We start from the raw sequence: 23,452 nt of genomic DNA on the forward strand, positions 1-23,452 counted from the left end.
TGTGACACAGGAAGTCCAGACAGTGATAGCCGACTCGCAGATGGAATTGTGGCTTGGTACAAAGTCATTAACCAGTTGACATCCGCGTTGTTAAACCCCCTTCGCATCCAGGCCATTTTTCAGTATTCAGCACTGCGGTACTTTGACTGACATTTATTCCGTCATGCAGCGCTAATGCAGCCAAAATTTTATTTTTTTTGTTTTTGATAGAGTGGAGAGGGATTAGAACATCACCATCATTGAAAGAAAATATAAAATTTTGGGTTGTCTTTAGAACAGGAAAAGATGGAAGATCTGGTGACCTTGCTGACACCCTTGGATTTCCCTCACATTGGAGGCATTTCCTCTCCCTTTTTGTTGTGGTTATTTGACAGGAAGTGAAGGGAAATCTCTCTAATGGGACACAGATGCCAAAAAAAGAGCAGACAGAGGTTATAACCCTCCCTTACTCAATCCCAAAATATATAAAAGAAACGGGCTTCAGTTCTACTTTAAAAACATAATAAAAGTCAGTCAATTTTCTTTCTCTAACTGACGGTGGCCGGCAGCTCCGATGTCAGAAAAAAAAAAAAAGATTGCAGGGAAAGGTTTACTCTGCTAGATATGGCAGAGTAAACCTTTCCGGGAGAAAATGTTTCTCTAATAGCGGGAGACTCTCGGAGTGTCCTGGAGAGTTGGGATGTCTGTACAACAGTGATTCGGACCATGGCAGAGTGGGCGACAGAACTATGCAGGATGGTGGAACTGGCTTCTCAAACACATGATATTTACAACTTCCTTCGTAGACAAATTAATCTTTTCATGTAGTCAAGGAAGACACAAGCCTCACCTAAATATCTTCTAACTGATAAACCCCAACCTCTTGTCTGTCCTCCTTTCTTTTTGCCTTTGCCATCTATGGTACCACCTAGCATTGCACAATCTCCCATATATAATCCACTATAATTGTGTCCGCTGACACCAATGCATGGGGTTATTATTGCTGCTACTGACAACAATGGGGCCTATTTTAGTCCCACTTTCTCTTCAGTGTACCCCTAGACCCTGGTTTAGCTAAAATATAGCAAAGCAAATGGGCAAAATGGGCATAATCAAAAGCAAAGCAAGACTACAAGCCATAATCTTAAAGTGAAGCACATTTTATTGACCATGCCAACTTCCTGTCCATGCCCTCAAGCTTCTTGTTTACACCTATGGCTGGCACCTATGGCTTAATTTTATACCCACTGACACCAGAAATAAAACTGATTTTGCACTTACTGACCAGCAGTGTAAGGGACACTTACATACTTTTGACCCTGAAATCTGAACACTACACTGTATGTTACATACAATAGTTGTGATCAAAGTGTTAATTGTCTCAACAATTGCTGGTTATTAAGCATTCCCCATAGGATTTTAAAAAATTCTCCTTGAAGGTAGGATCAGACAATCAGTTGTCTGTGTATATTCTGCGTAGAGAAACACATATGTAATATATTTTTGTTTATTTTTACAGTTTTTTGTTAAAAGAAAGCAGTCTATAAACAGTCTTTGATACATGCAAGCAGTCTATGACAGTTTTCTGGAACATGTGACTAGTCCCCCTCTGTCTCTGATATATATATATATATACAGGGCTCGAAAAATCCACTCGTCCAATTAGTCTGCCCCTTTCATTTCTATACAGACTTAAAATAAGCTGAATCTGTTTAACTATGTCCCCTCATAGTAAGCTATTCCAATATTATATTTTGCCTCCACTTTATGGTGGGCCCTCCCTCTCACTTTCGCTGGTGGCCCCCTGGTGCCCATTTCAACCCTATTCAAGTACATATCATAACTTTTTTAAATAAGGTGGGTAAGAGTCAAAGCCTCTGTCAAGTTTTTATTGCTGTCTCTGTCCTCAGTGGTGAAATTTACTCTGACCTCCTATCTCAGATACACTAGTACAAGAAATGAGGCACATGGTGCGGGTGTCACTGGGACAGAAGGGCAAAGAGTTCAATAAAAATATGATAGATGTTTTAACCCCTCCCAATTCTACTAAATACATGTGCTTTTCTTGCAGTCTTTGTATACACCAAATAGAGGTTCCATCACTTTCTGTTCTTGTATAACTATGTCACTGGGGACAGAAGTGATGGTACATCTTTCTAATTGGGAAACAGACAGCACAAACAGCGGTAAAAAACTGATAGAGGCTCTAACTGTTCTCACAGCCATACAAAACTTTTTTTTTAAACTGTTTTAGCTAGAGTTAGACTGACTATCAAAAATGTATGGACGTGTTCTTATTTCAGAATGTGATCAACCCCATAAAAAGTACAGGCTAAACATAATTAATTGTCCACCAGTGTATAAATGCCCAGTGGATTGCTACTTGGATCGGAAACCACTTTTGTAGCCCTTAGTGTTTCTCTTGCAACAATAGCACAAGTAAAAAATGGATTGACAGGTATCATTATTATTCCTGGATTATAAAAAGGCTTGTTGTCTAAGACTTCTTTACCTACATGGTGTTGCCTGCTGAGAGCTGAGAATTAATTTAGAAGATTGACATTATTATCTCCTTCTGACTGCAAAAGAACAGCAGGTAAAAAGGCTGTATCTGATTTTTTGGTTTAATATTTTTGTATCACAAAAAAAACAAACAGTGATATCACAGGGTTTATTTGGCTTTGAAAATCATAAAAGACTCATCCTCTTATTGGAAATAAAGTCCAATTTTAATGTAGAACACCATTAAGCATCTGTTTTATTTATATTGTGTGATAAGTGTGCATGTTTTTACTTGGTGCTTTTATCTGCAGCCCCAACTTGAAGTAAACCTAGAATAGGTTGAGTTCTATTCATCTTCCTCGTACGAGCCTTGGAACCTTTTTTAAACACCATTTTAATGATACTGTTAATGTGGAACTGCACCAGACTTAATTTTTTTTTTGTTTGGATAGAGTAAAGCTAGGTGTAACCAATCCACAAGGTTATTAGACCTGTTCTAGTCCCCAACTAGAAGTGTACTACCTACCAACAAATTAGCGGTTCTCCATATATTGTGGTGGAGAATCACCAGTCCCAGTCACTAGTCCCATAGTCATTTTTTCATAGCCAAATCTATGGCTTACACTCCAGAATGGGGGACCAGGGGGTACAGCTCACAGCAAATTCCTGCCTATAACAGTCAAAGCGGATTTGGGAGACACTTCCCCTGATAGTGGTCATGACTAGTAAGAAGACAAGCCAGGGGATCAAAGCCATCCCATTATTTTAAAAAAATACTAAAGTTTTACTTTAATTCATATAAATTAGTATATTATAATAAATGGTATCTATGGTCAAAAACTAAAAATAAATATGTATTTCTATATTGAATTCCCATAAGTTCTATCCCACTCAAAATAACTATATTGATCTAGAGGTTTGAAAACTTACTTAATGAATTTGCACATAGGAGGTACTTCCTCTATGCACTGACACCACTCACTCAGCCCTGTGAATTTGCACCTCTTTGTGTCACAACTCACAGTGCCTGCCTTCTGAACTACAACTCAGCGTCTGAACAAGGTAACAATATCATTGCTTGCTGGAAGCAATGCATTATGGACTATATAGTCTTGCGAAATGAGGATTGCATCACATCAAGCAGCAGGGAAATAGATGCAAAGCACACCGGGAATCCAGGAAGTTTAAAAGTGTTGGGCAGACGGAAGGCAGCATTCACTACATAAAAGGGATCTTTTTCAAGTAAGCTTTGATTGCATTATCAAAAACAACTCTAGTATGTATTCATATTTCAATGCTGATGTTGTAACTGGATAGCATATGCTGTGCCATCAGAACTCCTTTGCATGATGCATGCATGATGTTGGAACATCATCACAGAGATTTTTTTTGAGCTTCATCACTAGACTGGCATTATAGCTGCATAAATCAATCTTTTTTGGATTAGATTGTCAGATCATTTGTTGTTTTCTGGAACTTGAAGCTTGGCAAAGACAATATGCTTGCAGCACCCCTTACACAGCATAAAAAAACATGTTTGATATAATCATCATATTCATTCTGGATGTGAATTAAAAGAACCAAGCTAGGTTATGGCAAATTAAGTGAATGACAGAACAGTGATTCTTGTTTTGCCTGTAATTATACACAAAATCCTCCTGTGACATTATTACAATGTAATCATTCAATGAACTCACTCCAATTATAGAATACAAAGTCGAAACAGGCTAAGTTTGCAGGTGCACATTGTAAAATGTAATTGCATAGGAAGCAATCAAACTACTGGACTCCCAAATGAGCATTTGTTCTTTTTTGGGGGTTTCAACGTTCATTATCTCTCTACATAATGGGAGATTCACTCCTAAACCATCATACAGTAATACACCCATATGCCATCCTGCACACAGGTGTAGACTCTTCTGCAGGAAATCCGAAGAGGATATAAATTCAATGACAGAAGAAATGATCGTGGCAATCGCCTCTCTCCCTGTGCGGGTGGAATGAAATAGACAGTCCATTACTAAGCTATGACACAACAGATATCCAACCTAGTCAGATACTGGTTTTAAATGTTTTGCTCTTGTTTAATAGTTCATCTTATCTTACTGTGTATGATGGAGGTAATGCTTTACCCAGAGTTTACTGTATTCTCTAGGATTGCCAACTTTGGTTCAAGTGGAACCCGAACACTCTAGCGCCATGCGCGGCAATTTTTTTGGGTAGAATACAGAGGAGTGGCAGTCAGGAGAAAGAGCAAGAAGAGACAGCCATGGGAGGGAGTAAGGAGATCAGCTATAGAGGACTACAAATCCTAGCAATACATTATGCAGCAATACAAAATAATATTAAGCTACATAGTCTATGTTGTTGCATCAGGGTGATGCCCTGATGTCTCCAGGGTCTCAGGCCTGTCACAGGGGCTGTGACGGCCCTCAGGTGGGCTATGCGGACTCTCAGGTGGGATATATTGACTCTCAGGTTGGCTATGTGGACTCTTAGGTGGGCTTTGCGCACTCTCAGGTGGGTTATGTGGACTCTTAGGTGGGCTTTGCGCACTCTCAGGTGGGGTATGCGAGCTCTCAGGTGAGCTATGTGAGCTCTTAGGTGGGCTATGCGTGCTCTTTTGGTGGGCTATACGGGCTCTCAGGTGGGCTATGCGCACTCTCAGGTGGTGTGTTGGGTCTTAGGTGGGCCATGCAGGCTTTCAGGAGTGCTGTGCCGGGTCTCACTAGGGGTCCAGAGGTGGGCGGCGCAGTGTCAGGAAGACGGAGGAGGAGATGTGTGGGCAGGCACATGCAGCTCACAGGAAGGCTGCCGAGGTCCCCAGCAAGCGCAGGCCCTCGGACAGCTGTCCAGGTGAATCCCAGGCAGATGGCAACCCTCCGGGGTATATTCATATGTAAATATCACAACCAAGCTTATTTTTAGTGGGGGGCCAGTAGCCCCTATCTTCATTTTGGTTGCCCCTGTCTGCCTGACATGTTGTGTCTGGGTTTCAGCTGCCATGAAACCCAGACACAGCATTCAAAACCCGACTGTCCGGGAGAATCCTGGACAGGTGGTAGCACCAGTATTCTCTCAATTGCAGTACAAAGATCAGTTTAAGATATTGGGGGTTTGCGTGAAGGTGAGTAGAGAAGTACACAGTGTATATATGACTCGTGCTCCTGATTCCTCTGGCTACAACTACTCATCTGCTTCTGGAATATACCACCAGCATCAGTAAGACTTCAGGTATTAGGCTTCATTCAGGCTGGTCACTTGCATTTTTATACCGAGATCTGTCTACTAGATGCTTTGTTTATGCTTCTAGATGCTTAAAATTACATGCGCTATCCATTTAGATGCATTTGCCCTTTGTTGCATTGAAACAGACCATTTGAAGTAGTCAAAGAGATTTCAGAAAATAAATGCGTCTTGCGTTCACATGCATTTTGGTGCGTTTAGAAGTTAAAATTGATTCCTGGATGCACCTGACTACAATTTTTTCTAAATGCAGCTAAACTGACTGCAGATGAAAAGCATCTAAATGCAAGGTGTGAATGAATCCATTTAAAAATATTAGATGCATATATATATATATATGCGTTTGAAAAAACCATTTGAAATGCATATAAATGCATCTAATCCCACCTAATGTGAATGTAGCCTAAGTTCTAATACGTGCTAAATCTGGATGTAGGGTGTGGAACTGTAATGACACTTGTACCCAATGGATTGTGGCTCTGAAGGTATGTACTCGATTCTCCTTCCCTAACCAATCCAATCCCCTGTCTTACTCACTTTTTTACTTACTTTTTTACTTCGGAAAAAAACAGAAATAATTCATCTGATATCAAAACCCATTTAATCTTCATTTATGACAAAAACAGGGTTATTCACAAAAGGGTGAAGAGATTGGATAAGGCAGCAGAAGTGAATTTCACCAGTGGAGTGGGTTTGTAGTGCAGCCAACAGCTTTAGTAAAATGAGCTGCAAAAATGAATATGTCCACCAGTGAAAGCAAATACAGTACAACAAAAGCCGTCGTAAGAGCATATTCCACTTTTGCAAAATGGGTGCATTTTTTTTTCATTTAACTTTATTTATTTTTGCAAAAAGAAAAACATTTGCTTTTATTATTATTTTTTTGCATTAGAGCCTGCGAAACACTGCAACTGTGATCAGTGGATCAGAGGTTCATTGCACAGGCTCCTGCAGACAGTTGCTCCAGCCGTAGGTCTGTACAAAGGTATAGACTTTTGGTTATGGAGCTGAAGGAAGTTATCAATGGACTGCAAATGAGATTACATCACTGCACTTGTACTCCATTAAGAACTACGAGTCCCTCTTCTGGAGTGGCAGACTGGATTTGTAGCTTTTTACTTACAGGTTCTGTGAATGGATCTGTGAATAAATGACATGGTTGTGCTGGTGAAGACATGCTCAGCTATACTTAATTTAAAACTATACAGAAGTCTGCGGGAATAAGCACCCTGTGATTCCCCAGGGCTGTGGAATGGTACAATGTGGTATTTATATAGTGCTGACAATTTACGCAGCGCTTCACAAATGGTACAATTCACATCAGTTGGATATAGCATGGAAGATAGTATTAAAGGTGAACTTAGTCTTCAATACATAAAGAAACAACACTTGTGCTTTGCTGAATGAATGCCTAAAGGAGAATTATGGGGTGAGTGAATAACACTCATCCCCATAATTCAAGCCGACCTATGACACTGAAGCTGTCACATGTTGGCTCTATTGTTAGGGAAGTCAGCGAACACATACCGCCAATCACTGACTTCCTGAGCCTCTCCCTGTAGAGAGTGGTGACTGTCCTTTACCACTCCCTGCAGAGATTCCCTCCCCTCCCTGTTTCTTCAGCGCTAACTGGAGGGGGCGGGCACAGTTGGCTCTGCTTCTAGAAAGGCAGAGGCAGCTGTCAATCAGGCAGAGGGGTGGATCTGTCGGGATCTGTCTCGGCTGCGGCGTGGCTTTGTGCCCTCAGCATATAGCGGGCAATGGCCCGCTATATACAGAGTTTTGTCCTCCTGTGACCCTGAAAAGAACTATGGGCAAAAAAGGTTGACCCACATTTCTCCTTTAAGCTGAGGTAAAATGTAATAATGTTGCAGGCACAAGATTAATTCATTCAATAATGAGTTACATTGTCAAGGAAAAGCAGTTTTAAATAAGCACTTAATAGAAAGACGTATTTCTCCGGTCTACAGTAGTTTGTATATCCCTCAATTATTGGAAATAGCCACTGGGGTCACTGTGATTACAAAGCATTCTGCCTTCAAATCTAAAATTAAAAATGTATGGTTGTCAAAGTAAATATAAAGTACTGTGATATTAACAGCACTGTATCTGCCTTCTGCAATATGCTGCTAGGCTCTACAGAAGATGTATGAGCTACTACAACCATAGATGTACTTGTTGGGCTGGATCTGCTTAAAATTGCCAATAAATGTTTATTTGGGCAGACAAAAATGTGAGGCAGTAATACAGCTGCCTGTAATTGCAAAGCATCTATGTTCAAAAAGATGGCTTTTCCTTTTGGCAAGAGCTTGCTATTCCTTTGAAGAAGCCCTGCATAGTCCAATTCCTGCCTGATCATCACAGGCAAGGTTGACATTGGGAGGATTCTGAGCATGTATAGTCTCCCCACTGCTTCCAGTTTATCATTTAATCTTTCCACACTGCAGATGTAACATAATGAAATCAAATGTCTTTTGCTGTGATTTAGTTACAACACAATAACATTACTTATGACAGAAAAGCCAGACAGTAGCAGTATTAAGTTTAAGAACAGCTCCGGGTAACAACGTACAATACTTCTGTGGGCTAGTATTGTCCTTTCAGAAACAATGCACTTGTGTTAAAAAAAAAGATGGCCCTCTTACAGTTGGCTTTTAGAAATCCTCTGACAGGACTACAGCCATATGCTATTCTGTGTTATAATGCTTTCTGTAGACTGAGGCTGGAGTGCAGCAAAGGCATGAGAAATCTTAAGAATGCCAGTAGACTGCATTAGGGTTGCATGTAATTAAATGCACAGAGACTTTGATGGCCAGATTTGAGAATACCTGGCAGACAAAATCACAGGCTCGGAATCAGTTGTTCCCATGAACAGTACTGGGTTTTGAACAACTACATGATTTCATAAACCCCTTGTTGGGGAGGCTTCCCCTGAATCTGCTTCCATTTGTAACCACTTGAGTACCAGCCAGCAATACCTCTTCATTATCAGGCAATTTTTCAGTTTTCAGCGCTGTGGTAGTTTGACTGACAATTATTCAGTCTTGCAACTCTGTACCCAATGTAATTGTACATTATTTGATCCATATAGGGATTTTTTTTTGGTGGTGTTTAATAAATACAGTTTTTTCAATTTTTTACTATAACAAGGAATAAAGGGCAACATTTCTAAAAAAAGAAAAGAAAACCCTTTTTGGATCAATTAAGGCATTCTTGATGATGAAGATGGCAGTGTGCCGGTTACTCACTTTTTACTTTGGGTTAATATACAGGTCACATAGAGAGACGGATAGATATGCTGGTAGAAAAGAAGTAAAGTAAATCTTTGACCACAGTTTGCACATTAACGTATTTACGGTACATAATCTGAACAGGCAGTAAAAGCACTTTAAAACAAGAGCCCAATCATCTCTGTATTTAAAAGGAGTGTGAAGAAATTAATTTCCATAGTTCACAACATAGGCACTGTGTTTTTCTATGAGACCAGATCTTGGCAGGCTGCTAGCTTGGCAGGCTGCTAGCCCTCTAATGTAACCAATCAGCAGGTGTTTCTAAGCTGCTAGAAACTGACTAAACTCTATAAGCCCCTTTCAGACGGGCATTCCAATCAGGTCCGCCTGTCAGCTTTTCAGGCGGACCTGATTGGATGCCCAATGTAAGTATATGGGCAGTTAGATCTAAATAGAGGGGTGTCCGCTTACATCCGATAGCCGTCGGCTCTGGCCAGGTCCGGAAAAACAAACGGAACAGTGTTCTGTTTCATCGGACCTGATCGTGCTGGATTGGGGGTCCATTTACATCTGAATCCCTATAGACCAACATTGGGTCCTTTCAGTTGTCACAGTGGTGACATCCGAGCTGTACCACTCCGATAAGGAGAGAGTCCGTGCACGGATCCCCTCCTGATGGGACAATGTAAAAGGGGCCTTAGAGTCCTTGTTGTAATCTTTAAGGATTTTTGAGAAAGAACTTGGATGGCTGGTTTTAAATCTCTTTTACGACCTGTAAATAGTTTTATGTCCATAGTCTGGGCACAGACTAGATGTTGTAGATTCACTTGAATGTATGTTTAATACTTGTATATACACAAAAGTATACATGTAGCATAAATACATGTAGCTAGTGAGATACTATGGCATCTGCTGCATGTGAATAAGGTTCATGTTGAAAAGCAAATTTGTGTCTACTATACAAGAATAAATAGTACCCATTGTTCCAATTAATGATGTGTTTTATGTGATGCATATAAATGGTAGGGATGTTCATAAATTGCTCAAGGCTGATATTATCATAGAAGCAGAAACATTATGAAATATGCAGAGACACTGTCAATCTTTTTAACTGTGAATGACAGCTTAGAAACATGGTAAATAGATAAATGATAGAGTTTAAAAGGTCAGCACACGTACCCATTACATTCATTTATAGTTTATAACAAAAATAAACTTACCGGGCTTAAATACATTTATCGCAGAGTCTTTTTTAGAATATTGTTTTTTTAAGGAAATGTAGGCTTAACAGAAATGCAGTAGCAAAGTACTGTCAGGACTAGATAGTTCTTCCAATAAACTAAATGTACTGAATGGAAATAATCCAATACTTCAGTTAGTGTATGGTCATATGGGTCGTGTAGGGTAACAGGCCTTAATTAATGCCGATGCTGGCATTATAAAAAGCAGAGTATTATTATAATACAGGATTTATATAGCGCCAAAAGTTTGCACAGCGCTCTACAATATAAGGAAGACATTACAATTACAATACAATTAAACACAAGATGGTAAGGAGGGCCCTGCCCGTAAGGGCTTACAATCTAAAAAGGGAGGGTCCAGTGATACATGAATACATGAGGAGGTAGCTGTGTGGGGAGGAATTGTTTGAGAATGTGATGGATATATATATATATATATGTAATGTAAAAGCACAGAAAAGCCACAAGTGGTGTATAAAAAGAACCTGATTTTCCATTAGTGTTCCAGAAACAATTGAAGTTGCCTCTTTCAACAATATAATAAGGTTTATCACTATTGTATAATTACCACTAATGGATCTGTGTAGTTACCCCTGGTTTAAAGCATGTAACTAAATGTATAAGGATTACTTATAAATTCATGCAAATAATACATTTCCCTATAAATTACCAAGGGGGTTATTCACAAAGCTGCCAAAGGAAGCCGAGTGAAAAACCCAGCCGAAGTGAAGTGAGCCGAAGTGCAGAGTTCGACTTAGCTGATCCAACATCTAGCTGAAGCTCCAGCATCTCACTCGCTGCCGTTCGCCCCTATTCTCACAGGGGCCGAACGGCAGTTGAGTGAATAGCCGAATGCCGTCGAACGGCATTCGGCTCGGCTTTTTAGAAAAGGAGTTAAAAGAATGAGAGAAAAATAACAGTTGCCAAATTATTTTCAAAATGAGAAAAAATAGGAAATGCAAAAAAAAAAATTAATTTTTTAACCCCTTCATGACTGATGCCTTTTAAAAAAAAAATGTTTTGCACCCATGTTGTATTCCACATTTTAGGCCTGGAAATTACTTAAAACCCCCAAACACTATATATTTTCTGAAAGCCAAGACACTATAGAATAAATGCAACTTCTTAATTAAATTTTGTGAAAAATTTAATTAAATGCCCCAAAACACAATCAAATAAAATAAAATATGAAAGATGAGGTTACAACGAGTAAATAGATGCCCAACATGCCCAGGTAAAAAATTGCGTGCGTCCGTGAAATGGCGACAAACGTCAGTACCCCAAAAAGTCCATAGACAACGCTTTAAAAGCCCCCACAGGTCATCAATTTAGAGATATCCCAAAATACTGGCCCCAGAATTATTCCTCTCACTCCGGCGTGTGCGGCGATACCCAATATGTGTAGCACATTCGTCGTTTTCATACGTAGGTGCACCCGACGTATTTACGTGTCGATGCTCGTGATCGCGGGGGACTTTAACATTTTTGTTTTTTTTTAGATTTATTTTATTTAATTTTAAAAACTGTTATTTTTTTAACTTTACTTTGATTGCTATCACATGGGGGGGTGGGGGGGGGCTTGTGATAGCAATCAAAGTATTGGGGGGCCCCCCCATGTGATAGCAGATGGTGGTGACAGGTACTCTTTAAGGTGATGCTGGGGGTCCAAAAGACCCCCAGTGTCACCTTTACACTAGAATTAAGCTATTGAAGTGCAATTGTCAGTGCTGGGCTTCTGGAGCCCAGCACTGACAAGCCCAGGGACCGGAAGTGATGCAATCTGCGGTCCACCACGGAAGCACACGTGGGGCGGGCGGCTGCTTCACGGGACTCTAGAAGCGATCTGGCGACTGCTGAGTAGAGATACAAATCACCAGCACTCAATGATATCATCAAACATGTCCATTTAATAGGACAAAACGTCACAGTAACAGCAAGCCAACGTTTCGGAACCACACAGGGTCCCTTCCTCAGGGCAGAAAAACGTGTCACGTATCAGTCGGCTTTACAAGTTTAAACAGAGTCCCGGCGGCTTTGTCTGTTTAAACGGCCCCGATGCTGGTGACGAACACTGTACGTCGTCAGTCACGAAGGGGTTAAAGAAAATTAAATCAAAAATCAATTAGGTGGAGCTAACAGTGACAGCTAGCTCCACACAATTGTTTCCTATTGGCCGGCACCTGCTAGAGTCTTCTAGCAGGTCTTGGGCAATGAATAACAACTGGGCGGAGCTGGCCGTGACGTCACGCTTTGTTCATATGCGTCACACAATTATCAACAAATAATGACTGTAAATTTCTCAAACTAGAGAAATACAGTATTTTTTATTTCCTTTAAAAATGTATATTATATGTACATAAGTGAAATGTACAGGGGCCATATCAACACAGCACAGCAAGTGGTTAAGTCTAAGCTATTTTTCACTTCTACTTAGTATGACTCATAATGAAAAGCTATCTGAACTGAGAAACAAGTGGCCAGAGGTCATTTATACTGCAATTAGAGTAGAACTATTTGTTAGATACTAGTTGAAATGACAGCAGAAAGTTATTAATTGGAATTCCGCAGTTATCTTCTGCAGACATCATAGAAATGATATTGGATTGTAATGTCACAGCTGGATTGTGCCAATAAATTGCACATTCTCTGCTTCAGGGTGACACACAATCAATTTACACTGCCCCCTGGTAAGTAAATGTCATTATCCAGACATACGGTATCATAAATCATGTTGCATGTTGTGTTTGTATTAGAGGCTTTAGCATAAACATGTACATGAACATAAACAATATGTGAATCTAATAGGGACCTAAACATAGAATTGGGTAATAAATACAAATTAGGGGTTGTGTTAAACCGCTATAGAGAGACCACTGTTCGCGCCCTGTGATCTTTCTCTGCTGCATGCTCCTGAGAATAGGCGTCTTCTGCTGCGGCTTGGGAAAGTTCATAAAAAGCAGGAACCATACCACACATATTGCTTAATATTTTGAGCGATCCTGATTTAATTTTTAAATGTTCTCAAAAACTACAACTTGATCTATATAGATCATGCCACTCCTATAGCAGGGCTGTCATACTGTCAAGTCTGGACCTTTAACACGAATGCTACAATCACCTTCAAAGAAGAACTCTGGGCAAACGTTTTATTAACCCTTGCAGTGGGGCTACCCACGCACCATAAAGGTTCACTGCTCATTTTTAGGGCTGCAACTAACAATTCTTTTCATGACCGATTAGTTGGCCGATAATTTTTTCGATTAATCGGATAAAAAAAATGAATACCATCATTTATTTAAAATAAAATACACAAATGCAGCTTTACAAACATAAAGTTTACTTCAGAATAAAACTGCATGTGCATTTTTTGAAATCACATTGCACTGGAATGCAGGGCATTGCAGTACCGTGCGTTCCAGTGAGGGCGGTCATATTGCAGACGGGAGGTACATCTGGGATGCCACTGAAATGAATAGCACCGCAACGCACCTCCTGCAGCAACATTTGTCAGGCTGAAAATGACTTTCCACCTTTTTTATATATATATATTTTTAATATGTGTATGTATTACTGTATATTAGACATTTTAATTAGTTTCATGGATTTAATGTAATGTGAATTGCAATTTAATATATTAACCAAACTTTTATTCAAAATAACGCACCAAAATTGGACAAAAAATATAAATATATACAGTATACAGGTCCTCCTCTGCTGATTGACAGCATGCAGTGGGCGGGTGCAATAGCCAGCCTGCTATTGGCTATTGCAATTGAAAATATCCAATAGCAGGCTGGCTAGTGTTTCTAGCCGCTAAAGGGGGACTTGACGCCTGCTTTATTACGCCGGCAGAAGAGGGGGCACGAGGGGAGAACAGAAGGAAAAGGAGCAGCAGAGGAGAAAGGGGGTGGACAGCGGAGGCACGGGGCAGGTAGAGGGGGAACGGGGTGGGCAGAGGAGGATCGGGGCAGCAACAAAGGAATGGGGCGGGCAGCGGAGGAACGGGGCAGCAGAGGAGGAACGAGGGGAAGAGGAAGAACGGGGGGCAGAGGAGGAATGGGGCAGCAGCAGATGTATGGGGGGGCAGCGGGGGAATGCAGAGTCACCTCAGTCTCTCCACCCCGCTGGTGCCCGCTGCAGTGGTCTGTGTCCCCGCTGCCTCTCTCGATACAGGCAGGGAGAGCAGCGGGGATTGAAAGGGACATAGGTCTCTGCAGCCAGCACCAGCGGGGAGGAGAACGGAGGAACAGAGTGTCGTTGGGGGATTCAACTGATCGGAAATCAACTAATCGATAATGAGAATTGTTGAGAACGATTCTCTTTATCAATTATAATCAATTCTATTGATTAGTTGTTTCAGTCCTACTCGTTTGTGTCTAGGGAGGAAAATAAAAAAGTTATACTTACCCAATCCTCCAAACTGGCTTGCTCTTAGACCGGTCCTTTCAGCCACGCTCCCCCTCTGCTGCAGCGGTCTAGGATCCCCAACTCATCATGTTCTATACACAGTGTATTGGACGTGGGAATGCTGAAGGACATACCACAACTGAAGCGTGTTATTTTTCTCCCCAGACCAAAATAGGCAGCTAACCATTGCAGTGCAGGGATAGCCCCACTGCAAGGATTAATACAAGTTTTGCTCGGAGTTCTTCTTTAGACATTCAGCAGTACAACAAGTAATGAACCCTTATAAACACACAGACTACAAGCAGGCTGACTTTTCCATGCTACATATTTTTTTTCATGGCACATTTTTTTTATTAGCATTATATACAGTATGTGCATAATTACATATCTTTAAAGCTTTCCATTTTCAGCCCTTGTAAATCTACCCCAAAAAAATGTTACATGTTCCGGGCCAATTCTGTATGGATGGAATTTTGCAGCATATCGGTTATTGTTTACTACTGTTGTTTTTCTATACTTTAAAGCTTTCTGGTATGGTCTGCCCTATGCACTGTGGTGCGATATATCTATTTCCTACTTACACAGAGCATTGGCTCTGTGATAAGGATAACTTGGCAACAGAGTCGGTTGTCTCGGCTGCACATAAGACTTGGGGACAGTAGGAAAAAAAATCACTTGTATCCAGTTTCATTACACAGATTTCATAGGCCAGTCACATTTTAATGCAGCAAAAAAAAATAAAAAATCCCATAGCAATTTAAAGGGAAACTACTGTGTATTTTCAATGTTTAAAGGAGAACTATGAGGTGAGTGTTTTTCACTAGTTTGTGTCCTCCCGTTACCCTAAGGAGAACTATGAGGAAAAGCCCTAACCTCATAGTTCTCCTTTAAGCTTCTTTTTCTGGATTTAATTTGTAATTTACTCTCACTAGTTTACTGTTGCATATATGTTTCTACATTTCATACAGCGATTTATGAACTGATTAGTGACTGTCGGGTAATACCAACCTATGCAATCAATTACATTATATTCATATTTACAAAACCTTCTCATTATCATAGACTTTCTTTATTGAGTTTCTATATTCAAAAGTTAAGGACAGAAAGGTGCAGGTGATTCTGGTCTGCTTCTGTAACTCACCAATATACACCAATCTCCCTATGTGACAGAGAGGTGTAGGTGATTCTGGTCTGCTTCTGTAACTCACCAATAGACACCAATCTACCCATGTGACAGAGAGGTGTAGGAGATTCTGGTCTGCTTCTGTAACTCACCGATGGACACCAATCTCCCCATGTGAGAGAGAGGTGTTGGTGATTCTGGTCTGCTTCTGTAACTCACCGATAGACACCAATCTCCCCATGTGAGAGAGAGGTGTTGGTGATTCTGGTCTGCTTCTGTAACTCACCAATAGACACCAATCTCCTCATGTGACGGAGAGGTGTAGGAGATTCTGGTCTGCTTCTGTAACTCACCAATAGACATCAATCTCCCCATGTGACATAGAGGTGTAGGTGATTCTGGTCTCCTTCTGTAACTCACCAATAGCCGTACAAGCCTGAAATGAATAGCTGAACAGCGTTCGGCTCACTTCACTTTGGGTCGGTTATTCACACGGCTGCCTTCGGCAGCTTTGTGAATAACCCTCTTAATTTTTAATTTGATTTATTTATAAGCCACAGTCTCAGACCTGAGTTTGCCTTTATTAGAAACATTTTGAGACCACAGCAGGGCTCATGTCATGTGTATACATGACCGCTACATTCTGATGTAAGCTAATTAAAAGCCAGATTTCTAACAAATGACAATAACAGCCACGGCTTCAGAGACTCAGAAGTCTCTGTCCTTCAATGACATATGTTTCGCCATGGTAAACAGTTTCACAAATGCCACTTGGCTTCCCAAGGCTGTGAATCAAGAATAAACATCCATTAATGTATCCTTATGTGTTCTGCTCATTCCTAGTCCTGCCTGATCACATTATTACAGCCTAAGAATTATAGCCCTTTACTGCACTGAAGACTAAGCTGTGACAAATGACCTTAGCCATAGATTTACCGTATATACTCGAGTATAAGCCGTCCCGAATATAAGCCGAGGTACCTAATTTTAGCCAAAAAAACTGGGAAAAAGTATTGACCCGAATATAAGCCGAGGGTGGGAAATGAGGCAGCTACTGGTAGATAGATACCATTAAAATACATTAATATTTATTTAAAAGAAAAATAACCTAGCTCTGTAAGTGGAAAAGGGGGTACAGGGCTACATATCATGTACTACGGATCATTTAACCCATTCATATTAGCAGAGGATAATTGTAAATCTATTGTTCAGTGCACTCTATATGTAGTATATAGTACATGTACATATAGAGTGCCTGCAACAATACATTTACAATGATCCTCTGCTAACATGAATGGGTTAAATGATCCATAGTACAGGGCTACATACAGATCATTTAATACATTCATGTTAGTATAATTGTAAATGTATTGTCTGCACTGTATTAGCAGTATATACTCTATATAGAGTATATACTGCTAATACAGTGCAGACAATACATTTACAATTATACTAACATGAATGTATTAAATGATCTGTATGTAGCCCTGTACTATGGATCATTTAACCCATTCATGTTAGCAGAGGATCATTGTAAATGTATTGTTGCAGGCACTCTATATGTACATGTACTATATACTACATATAGAGTGCACTGAACAATAGATTTACAATTATCCTCTGCTAATATGAATGGGTTAAATGATCCGTAGTACATGATATGTAGCCCTGTACCCCCTTTTCCACTTACAGAGCTAGGTTATTTTTCTTTTAAATAAATATTAATGTATTTTAATGGTATCTATCTACCAGTAGCTGCCTCATTTCCCACCCTCGGCTTATATTCGGGTCAATACTTTTTCCCAGTTTTTTTGGCTAAAATTAGGTACCTCGGCTTATATTCGGGACGGCTTATACTCGAGTATATACGGTAGATGAATATCCTACTGAACCACTAATATAAAATTTCATAAATACTCACCTTGAAAGCTTGCATCAGAAAAGGATCAAAGTGATTATACAAAGAGTCAACACTCGTACATCTGACGCCAGGATATTACATTGCAGACCGGCCTCAACTAGTAATAACACCTATCAGTAGGTCTGTGCTCCCTGCAGCTTCAGCTTCAGAAAACAGTCACTGGTGTTGGCAATAGTGGAGAAATAGTTTGTTTGACAAGAGGAGGGAAACCCAACATTTCTCTATGTACTGGAACAAGTAAAATGGTGCAGAAAGTGACCACCAATAAACCGAGTGCAATTCACTGTGATCAAATCTTTGCTATTGAATACCTGGTCTACCTTGTGAAATAATCCTCATCAGTAAACAAGAGAATGGTCTTTTGAACCTCTTATAGTGGACCTAACATCAGTTATATCTTGTCAAATGCATACATGTCAAGAGATGTGTGTGACAACTACAGGTATGTATTGCCTCTTAAAGAAACCACAACACCCCTGCTGGCCTAGCCGTCATCTCAGTTGTGTATTTAGGTTTTCGTGCTGCCCTAGGCAAGACTACACTCAGCCCTGAGGAGCCCTCAGCTGCCCCAGCCCGCCTCCTCTTCCACCAAGCAGCTCTTTTAGGCAAATTAGACTGCTGCAAGGCCCCACGAGCAGCCGACTAATTTGCCTGATTATGCAGTCGAGGCTGCCTGATTCTGTGCGGCCCCGCTTGCCTTACTGATTTGGGGGCTGCGTTCTTCGCCGCCCCCCTGGAAAGTGCCGCCCAAGGCAAACACCTTCTTGGCCTTGCGGTGGATATGCCCCTGCTCTATCTGCTTTTCTTTTCAACCATCTTTGTTCCAGTGTCAAGATCTAATTCTGGACAGAGAAGGCACAATCATGTAAATTCTGGTATGTGACTAGAGCTTAAGACTGCTTTTTAAAACTGAACTTCAAGCAGATATAAAAGCACAAGTCAAATAATCTCTGTATTCATTTACATATTACTATTATGATATAAAGACTGGCATTGAATTTAAAATACTGGGTTTTTTTCACAAAAGGTGTTTGTGAACACATTGTGCAAATTTCCTTGTTCCTTTTCTTTTTTTTTTTGGTCTTTCACACCATTTATCACTTTTATTGTTATTGTGAAGGTGAGGGCATTTACCCCTTCGTTTCCTGTCACCAGCATATAAGCAGTGAAATCCCTTAGCACCCAGTTTCTATATTTTCTACTTGTGCAATAATCTCGCAGCTGCCAGTACCCAAGGCAGGTGCATTGACCCCTCATCACCCATCTCCAGAGCAGGTGTTATAATCCCTCAGTGCCCAGCACATGTGTGAGAATCCTCCTAATTTCTTTAGTGAACCTTGCCAAATATCTTTCTCATTTCCACCGACTCTGGTCCAGTGGTAATCTCTGCTCCATTTCCTGTGTCAGCAGCACTATCTCTGCCGCCACAGTTTCGCTTTCAGTATTCTCCCCACCACCTTCAGTCTTGGGTGCTGCTAAGGCCCCATTCACACCTGACCGTTTTGTAGCGCGTTCTACGCTCGACGAACGCTCTACAAAACGGTCCGAAATATAAATAGCATTACAGTCAATGGTCTCGTTCCCACCTGTCCGTATTTCCGCCCGTCCTGAACGCACTACAAAACGGCCCACGCCTGAAAAGGTCCCGGGACTACTTTGGGCCGTTTTGTAGGGCGTTTTCCATTTGGATACTGCCAAGTAGCCTTTGGAATCGCGCGACGGTCGCGCAACTTTTTTACAGCGAATCGCGGTAAAAAAACCGCGTGACGGTCGCGCGACAGACGCGCATATTACAATACGCATAGGTGTGAATGGGGCCTAACACCCTCTTTGCTAGCTACCACGGTTCTAGAATAACCTACTTCAATTTTCCTGGACACTGATTTTAACCTCTAAAAACATCTAGCTTGGCTCCCATGCTTCTGCTATATTTACTCTCTTTTATAAATGGGTACCAAATGCATTATAGGGCACAGTTCACCAGTGCCATTCACCTGTATGGCTATGACCATATTGGTTGTGATTTTTGCTAATTATAAAATGATTAATAATCACCTTTTACTCTCCTGCACATAATGCCCCCTTTATACCCTCCACACTCCTCTCCTAAACATAATACCCATTGTCATACCCTCTCCACTCCTCTCCTGTCATGTACTTGCATATTAGATCCATTACCTTACAGAAAGCCAAACAAAAAAAACACCCCATCATTCGCTGCTCCCTGTGACCTTGACCGATCTTAAATTAATTTGATTCTCTCCCAAAAGAAGTTGTAAAAGTGTTAATTGGACTGCAAGTCAAGAAGATATCGACCTGACAAGGTGAATTTTAGCCTCTAATGGCAGAGAGGATTTTGTGTTATTTACTCATCACTTGTTAGTAGTTTATAAAGACCACTTTACTGCTCTGTCAAATCTACTAAATAGGAATTTTTGGTTGAAATAAGTTGGAAAAATAAGAACCACAAAGCAACAAAAGCATCAAAGCAGAAAGCTCAAAGTAAATATAACACATTTTGTAAACCCAAGGAACACATCAGGAACACGTAAAATCTGCACAGGCCAAAAACTGAACAATTTTCATGCTTTGTGTACTTTTTTTAATCGTCAAAGTATTTTATGATCCAATCTGCATTTTATGAAGTAAATAATAGGCCAAATACAGTATTTGTTAGAGTGAAGAATTTACCCAATTTTGCCATTTTCATAAAAGCCCCCACAATGACAGAAAGCTAGGCGAAATGCACATGCAGTGTCTCTGTACACAAAGAGAGTGGTGTATCAATTACCTCTTCCAGATCCGCGGACTACTGCTTCACTTGACAGCAAGGCATTGCCATTAGATATGATCTGGTTAGGCCTGTCTGGTGGTTTACTGCTAAGGTCTTTTTTAATGTCTTTCTTTAGTTCCTGGAGAATAAAAAAAAAATATGGCATAAAGTCACATATATACGGTGTGCTTTCAATTTACAAAGGTCATATCACATAAATGTTGCTGTGCTTCCCCTGGAAAGTCTGTCTATGTAAGTGTCAAAATAAAATGGCAACGGGTCACAAGAGACATAAACCTGAGTGGATTTCAATTCATCGTATCATCTCAAACTGATGGAAAATATACACTGCAAAATGTATATACAGAATATAATAGGACCACACTGTGTATATAGGAACATTTATCATTTTATATGAATAAGTAATACTTATGATAACATGAAACACCAAACAGCATTTGATGTTGACAGACGTCGATTAATGATTGAAATGCCTAATGCAAGTAAAATGTGCTTGGACTAAAATCTCTCTGGTCAGATGGCACAGTATATAGTGTCCCATTATGTCTAAAAGGACAAGCTGCAGTGTTCACCAGCCACCACAAGAAACTGCTGGTAGCTTGGTTTTTAAAATACTTTAAACCTTAGAGCAAAACACCAAAAACTGAATGGTTAATATATACAACTGCTGAGTGATTCATCAAAAAGACACCACCATTGCTGGGAAAACGAGTGACACCATCCATGGTGCTAAACTATCACAGAAATCAAATTGTGACACACTGTACTTTTTCAGGAAGCAATAACATCAAACTCTATGTATACTTATATACTTTTTATAAACGTATGAAAAAAGAAATAAATGTGTGTTTTCCTTCCCAATCAAGAGACACAATCATGTTAACACTTTCTCTTTACACAACAAACTTTGGGGAGGTTCAATGGTATTAAACGTGCTCTTCTGGGCAGCTGGTACCTCCATGAAGTATATTCAGTACCTTTGCAGAGCACCCCAGTATCCTGCCCTGAGGTGCTTTGTAATGGCAGCTGTGACCAAGGTTTACTGCCCACTAAGAAGTAACAAACAGAAAGAAGGGTTACGGCTACACAATGACCATGAATGCTCTGGGAAAATTTTTCATTATGGAGCATCCTGGGATTTAAGGTTTCTGGGAAGTGGGGGGGTTTGCAAAGTCCCTGAATATGAAAATCATTTAGTGACTACTATTTAAGACAAGTTTGTTTAAAAATAAAACACATGGCTCAGGTACAGGCATTTAAGTATTTTTATTTTCTAAAAAAACTGAATCACAGTGGAGAAATCCATCCTCAGTGCAAAGGTCAATTCTTACCCTGTTTCCGCTCCTAGAACCCCTCCAGTCTTCTAATCTTTAATATAAACACAGACGAAAAACTGTGGGATGGGAGCTTCTGCTGTGAACTTTTAAGATGAATTGTTCCACAGTGTCTGCAGCTACAGATGCCACGGGAGGGCTTGGTTTAAAGCTAAGCTGGTAACTGCTTGTTAAAAATATGTAAATACTGAATGTTCATAGCCTGGGCATAGGTTCACTTTAAGTTTAAAAACTCTATCTTAAAAATTGACAATGCCACTTTGAGAGCCGAGAACCCAAGCTCATGAGGAGGGTGTACATACTAAATTAAAATGTAGGGACAGTGGAGGTAACAAATAAATTACATGACCATATAATGTTTATAAAAATTATAAACTATGATGTGACCTCTTTTTCAATATAGTGTAAGAGTTTCGGTACTTAGGGTTAGTCCACCCAAAGCTGGTATTTCAGTATTAAATAAAGGTTGCCAAATGTATGCTGTATTAGAGTTTATAAACATGGGCACTTGGGGCCGTATAACGTAAATTAAGATGTATTTACACAGACTATCTGAGTTTGAGGTTGTACATCCGTACCCATGCGCATGTTTATGTAAGTCAGGCATATACCCATCTTGTGTATAGCCATTGATTTATATGGGTGGCTGTATGGAACACCTGTGGCTCCCAGTGGGGGGAATACACCCAATTTACATTATAAGGACCCTCAGCCTGTGTGCATGAACCCTAAAAATAGGTAAGGGAATTAGCAGGATAAATATTCATTTTACAGTATGTTATTTCAATTCTATTTAATAATGAAAGCAGCAGATGGGCTGTAAGCTGATGGCCTGGCTTAAACGAATGTTTAGTGCAAATCACAGACTGATATTTTGCTGTTGCGCCACGCCTTTGCCTGCTTTCATTCTATTTAATATGACATTTTCAGTTAATATGGATAATTATCTTCACTGCGGAGTATAAAACTTGAGAAATAAGCAGAAGAGTCTTTAGCATTTTCATATAACTGTACCTTAGTGATTCATGCCTTAAAACCAGATGGTTTGATTTCATTACTGATAACGTGCTTTGTCATTGTCCCAGGTTTCTTTGGCTGAATCACCTGTCCTCATTTTGTACTATACTTACACATGACTAGCGTCGGCTAGGTTCCTGGCTACTTGCTCCATTGCTTAAATGATTTTATTCTGCAGTAAATCCCTGGGTTCAAACATCTTGAAATACTGTATATACAGTGGTGCATACAGTGCAAGCCTAAAAAGATGCAAGCATGCAATTTCATATAAGAAGTTAAGAAGTGGCTGGTCATATACATATATGAATTGGTTCCCCCACTTGCTTTTATCCCCTGCCCCAAATTCCCACCCCCCCAGATGGAAATATGGCTGGCTCCTTGTGATCCATCTGTCCTTACACAGAGCCAGGCTTAAATACCTAGATTATCTTCCATAGTTCCTGACAAAGCAGATCTAACGAATCGCGTTGAACGCCACCCCTACTCCATCACTACATGTCAGCTGTACCATCTTACCAAAGCTAATATTATGACTTCACTGAATGGTGTGGTATTGAGTGTAGTCCTCATGTGGAAGTCTATACAGCACTAAGCATTTGTATTACAATATAATTTCTGTGGGAAACAGAATGCCCTTCTCCTTACCTAAATTGTATGT

At 40.3% G+C, this 23,452-nt stretch overlaps 1 protein-coding gene across 1 annotated transcript in view; it reads right to left on the bottom strand.

Annotated features, from left to right (window-relative positions):
* SH3KBP1 (SH3 domain containing kinase binding protein 1) overlaps window positions 1–23,452 on the bottom strand; it is a 281,799-nt gene that overhangs the window by 168,984 nt on the left and 89,363 nt on the right. Inside the window, exon 3 of the mRNA XM_018554851.1 lies at window positions 20,441–20,561. Within this exon, the coding sequence (XP_018410353.1) occupies window positions 20,441–20,561 (121 nt within the window). The remainder of the gene's footprint in view (window positions 1–20,440; window positions 20,562–23,452) is intronic.

The sequence above is a fragment of the Nanorana parkeri genome, unplaced genomic scaffold (assembly GCF_000935625.1).
Source record: "Nanorana parkeri isolate BGI_ZX_2015 unplaced genomic scaffold, ASM93562v1 scaffold175, whole genome shotgun sequence".
Taxonomy (NCBI): domain Eukaryota; kingdom Metazoa; phylum Chordata; class Amphibia; order Anura; family Dicroglossidae; genus Nanorana; species Nanorana parkeri.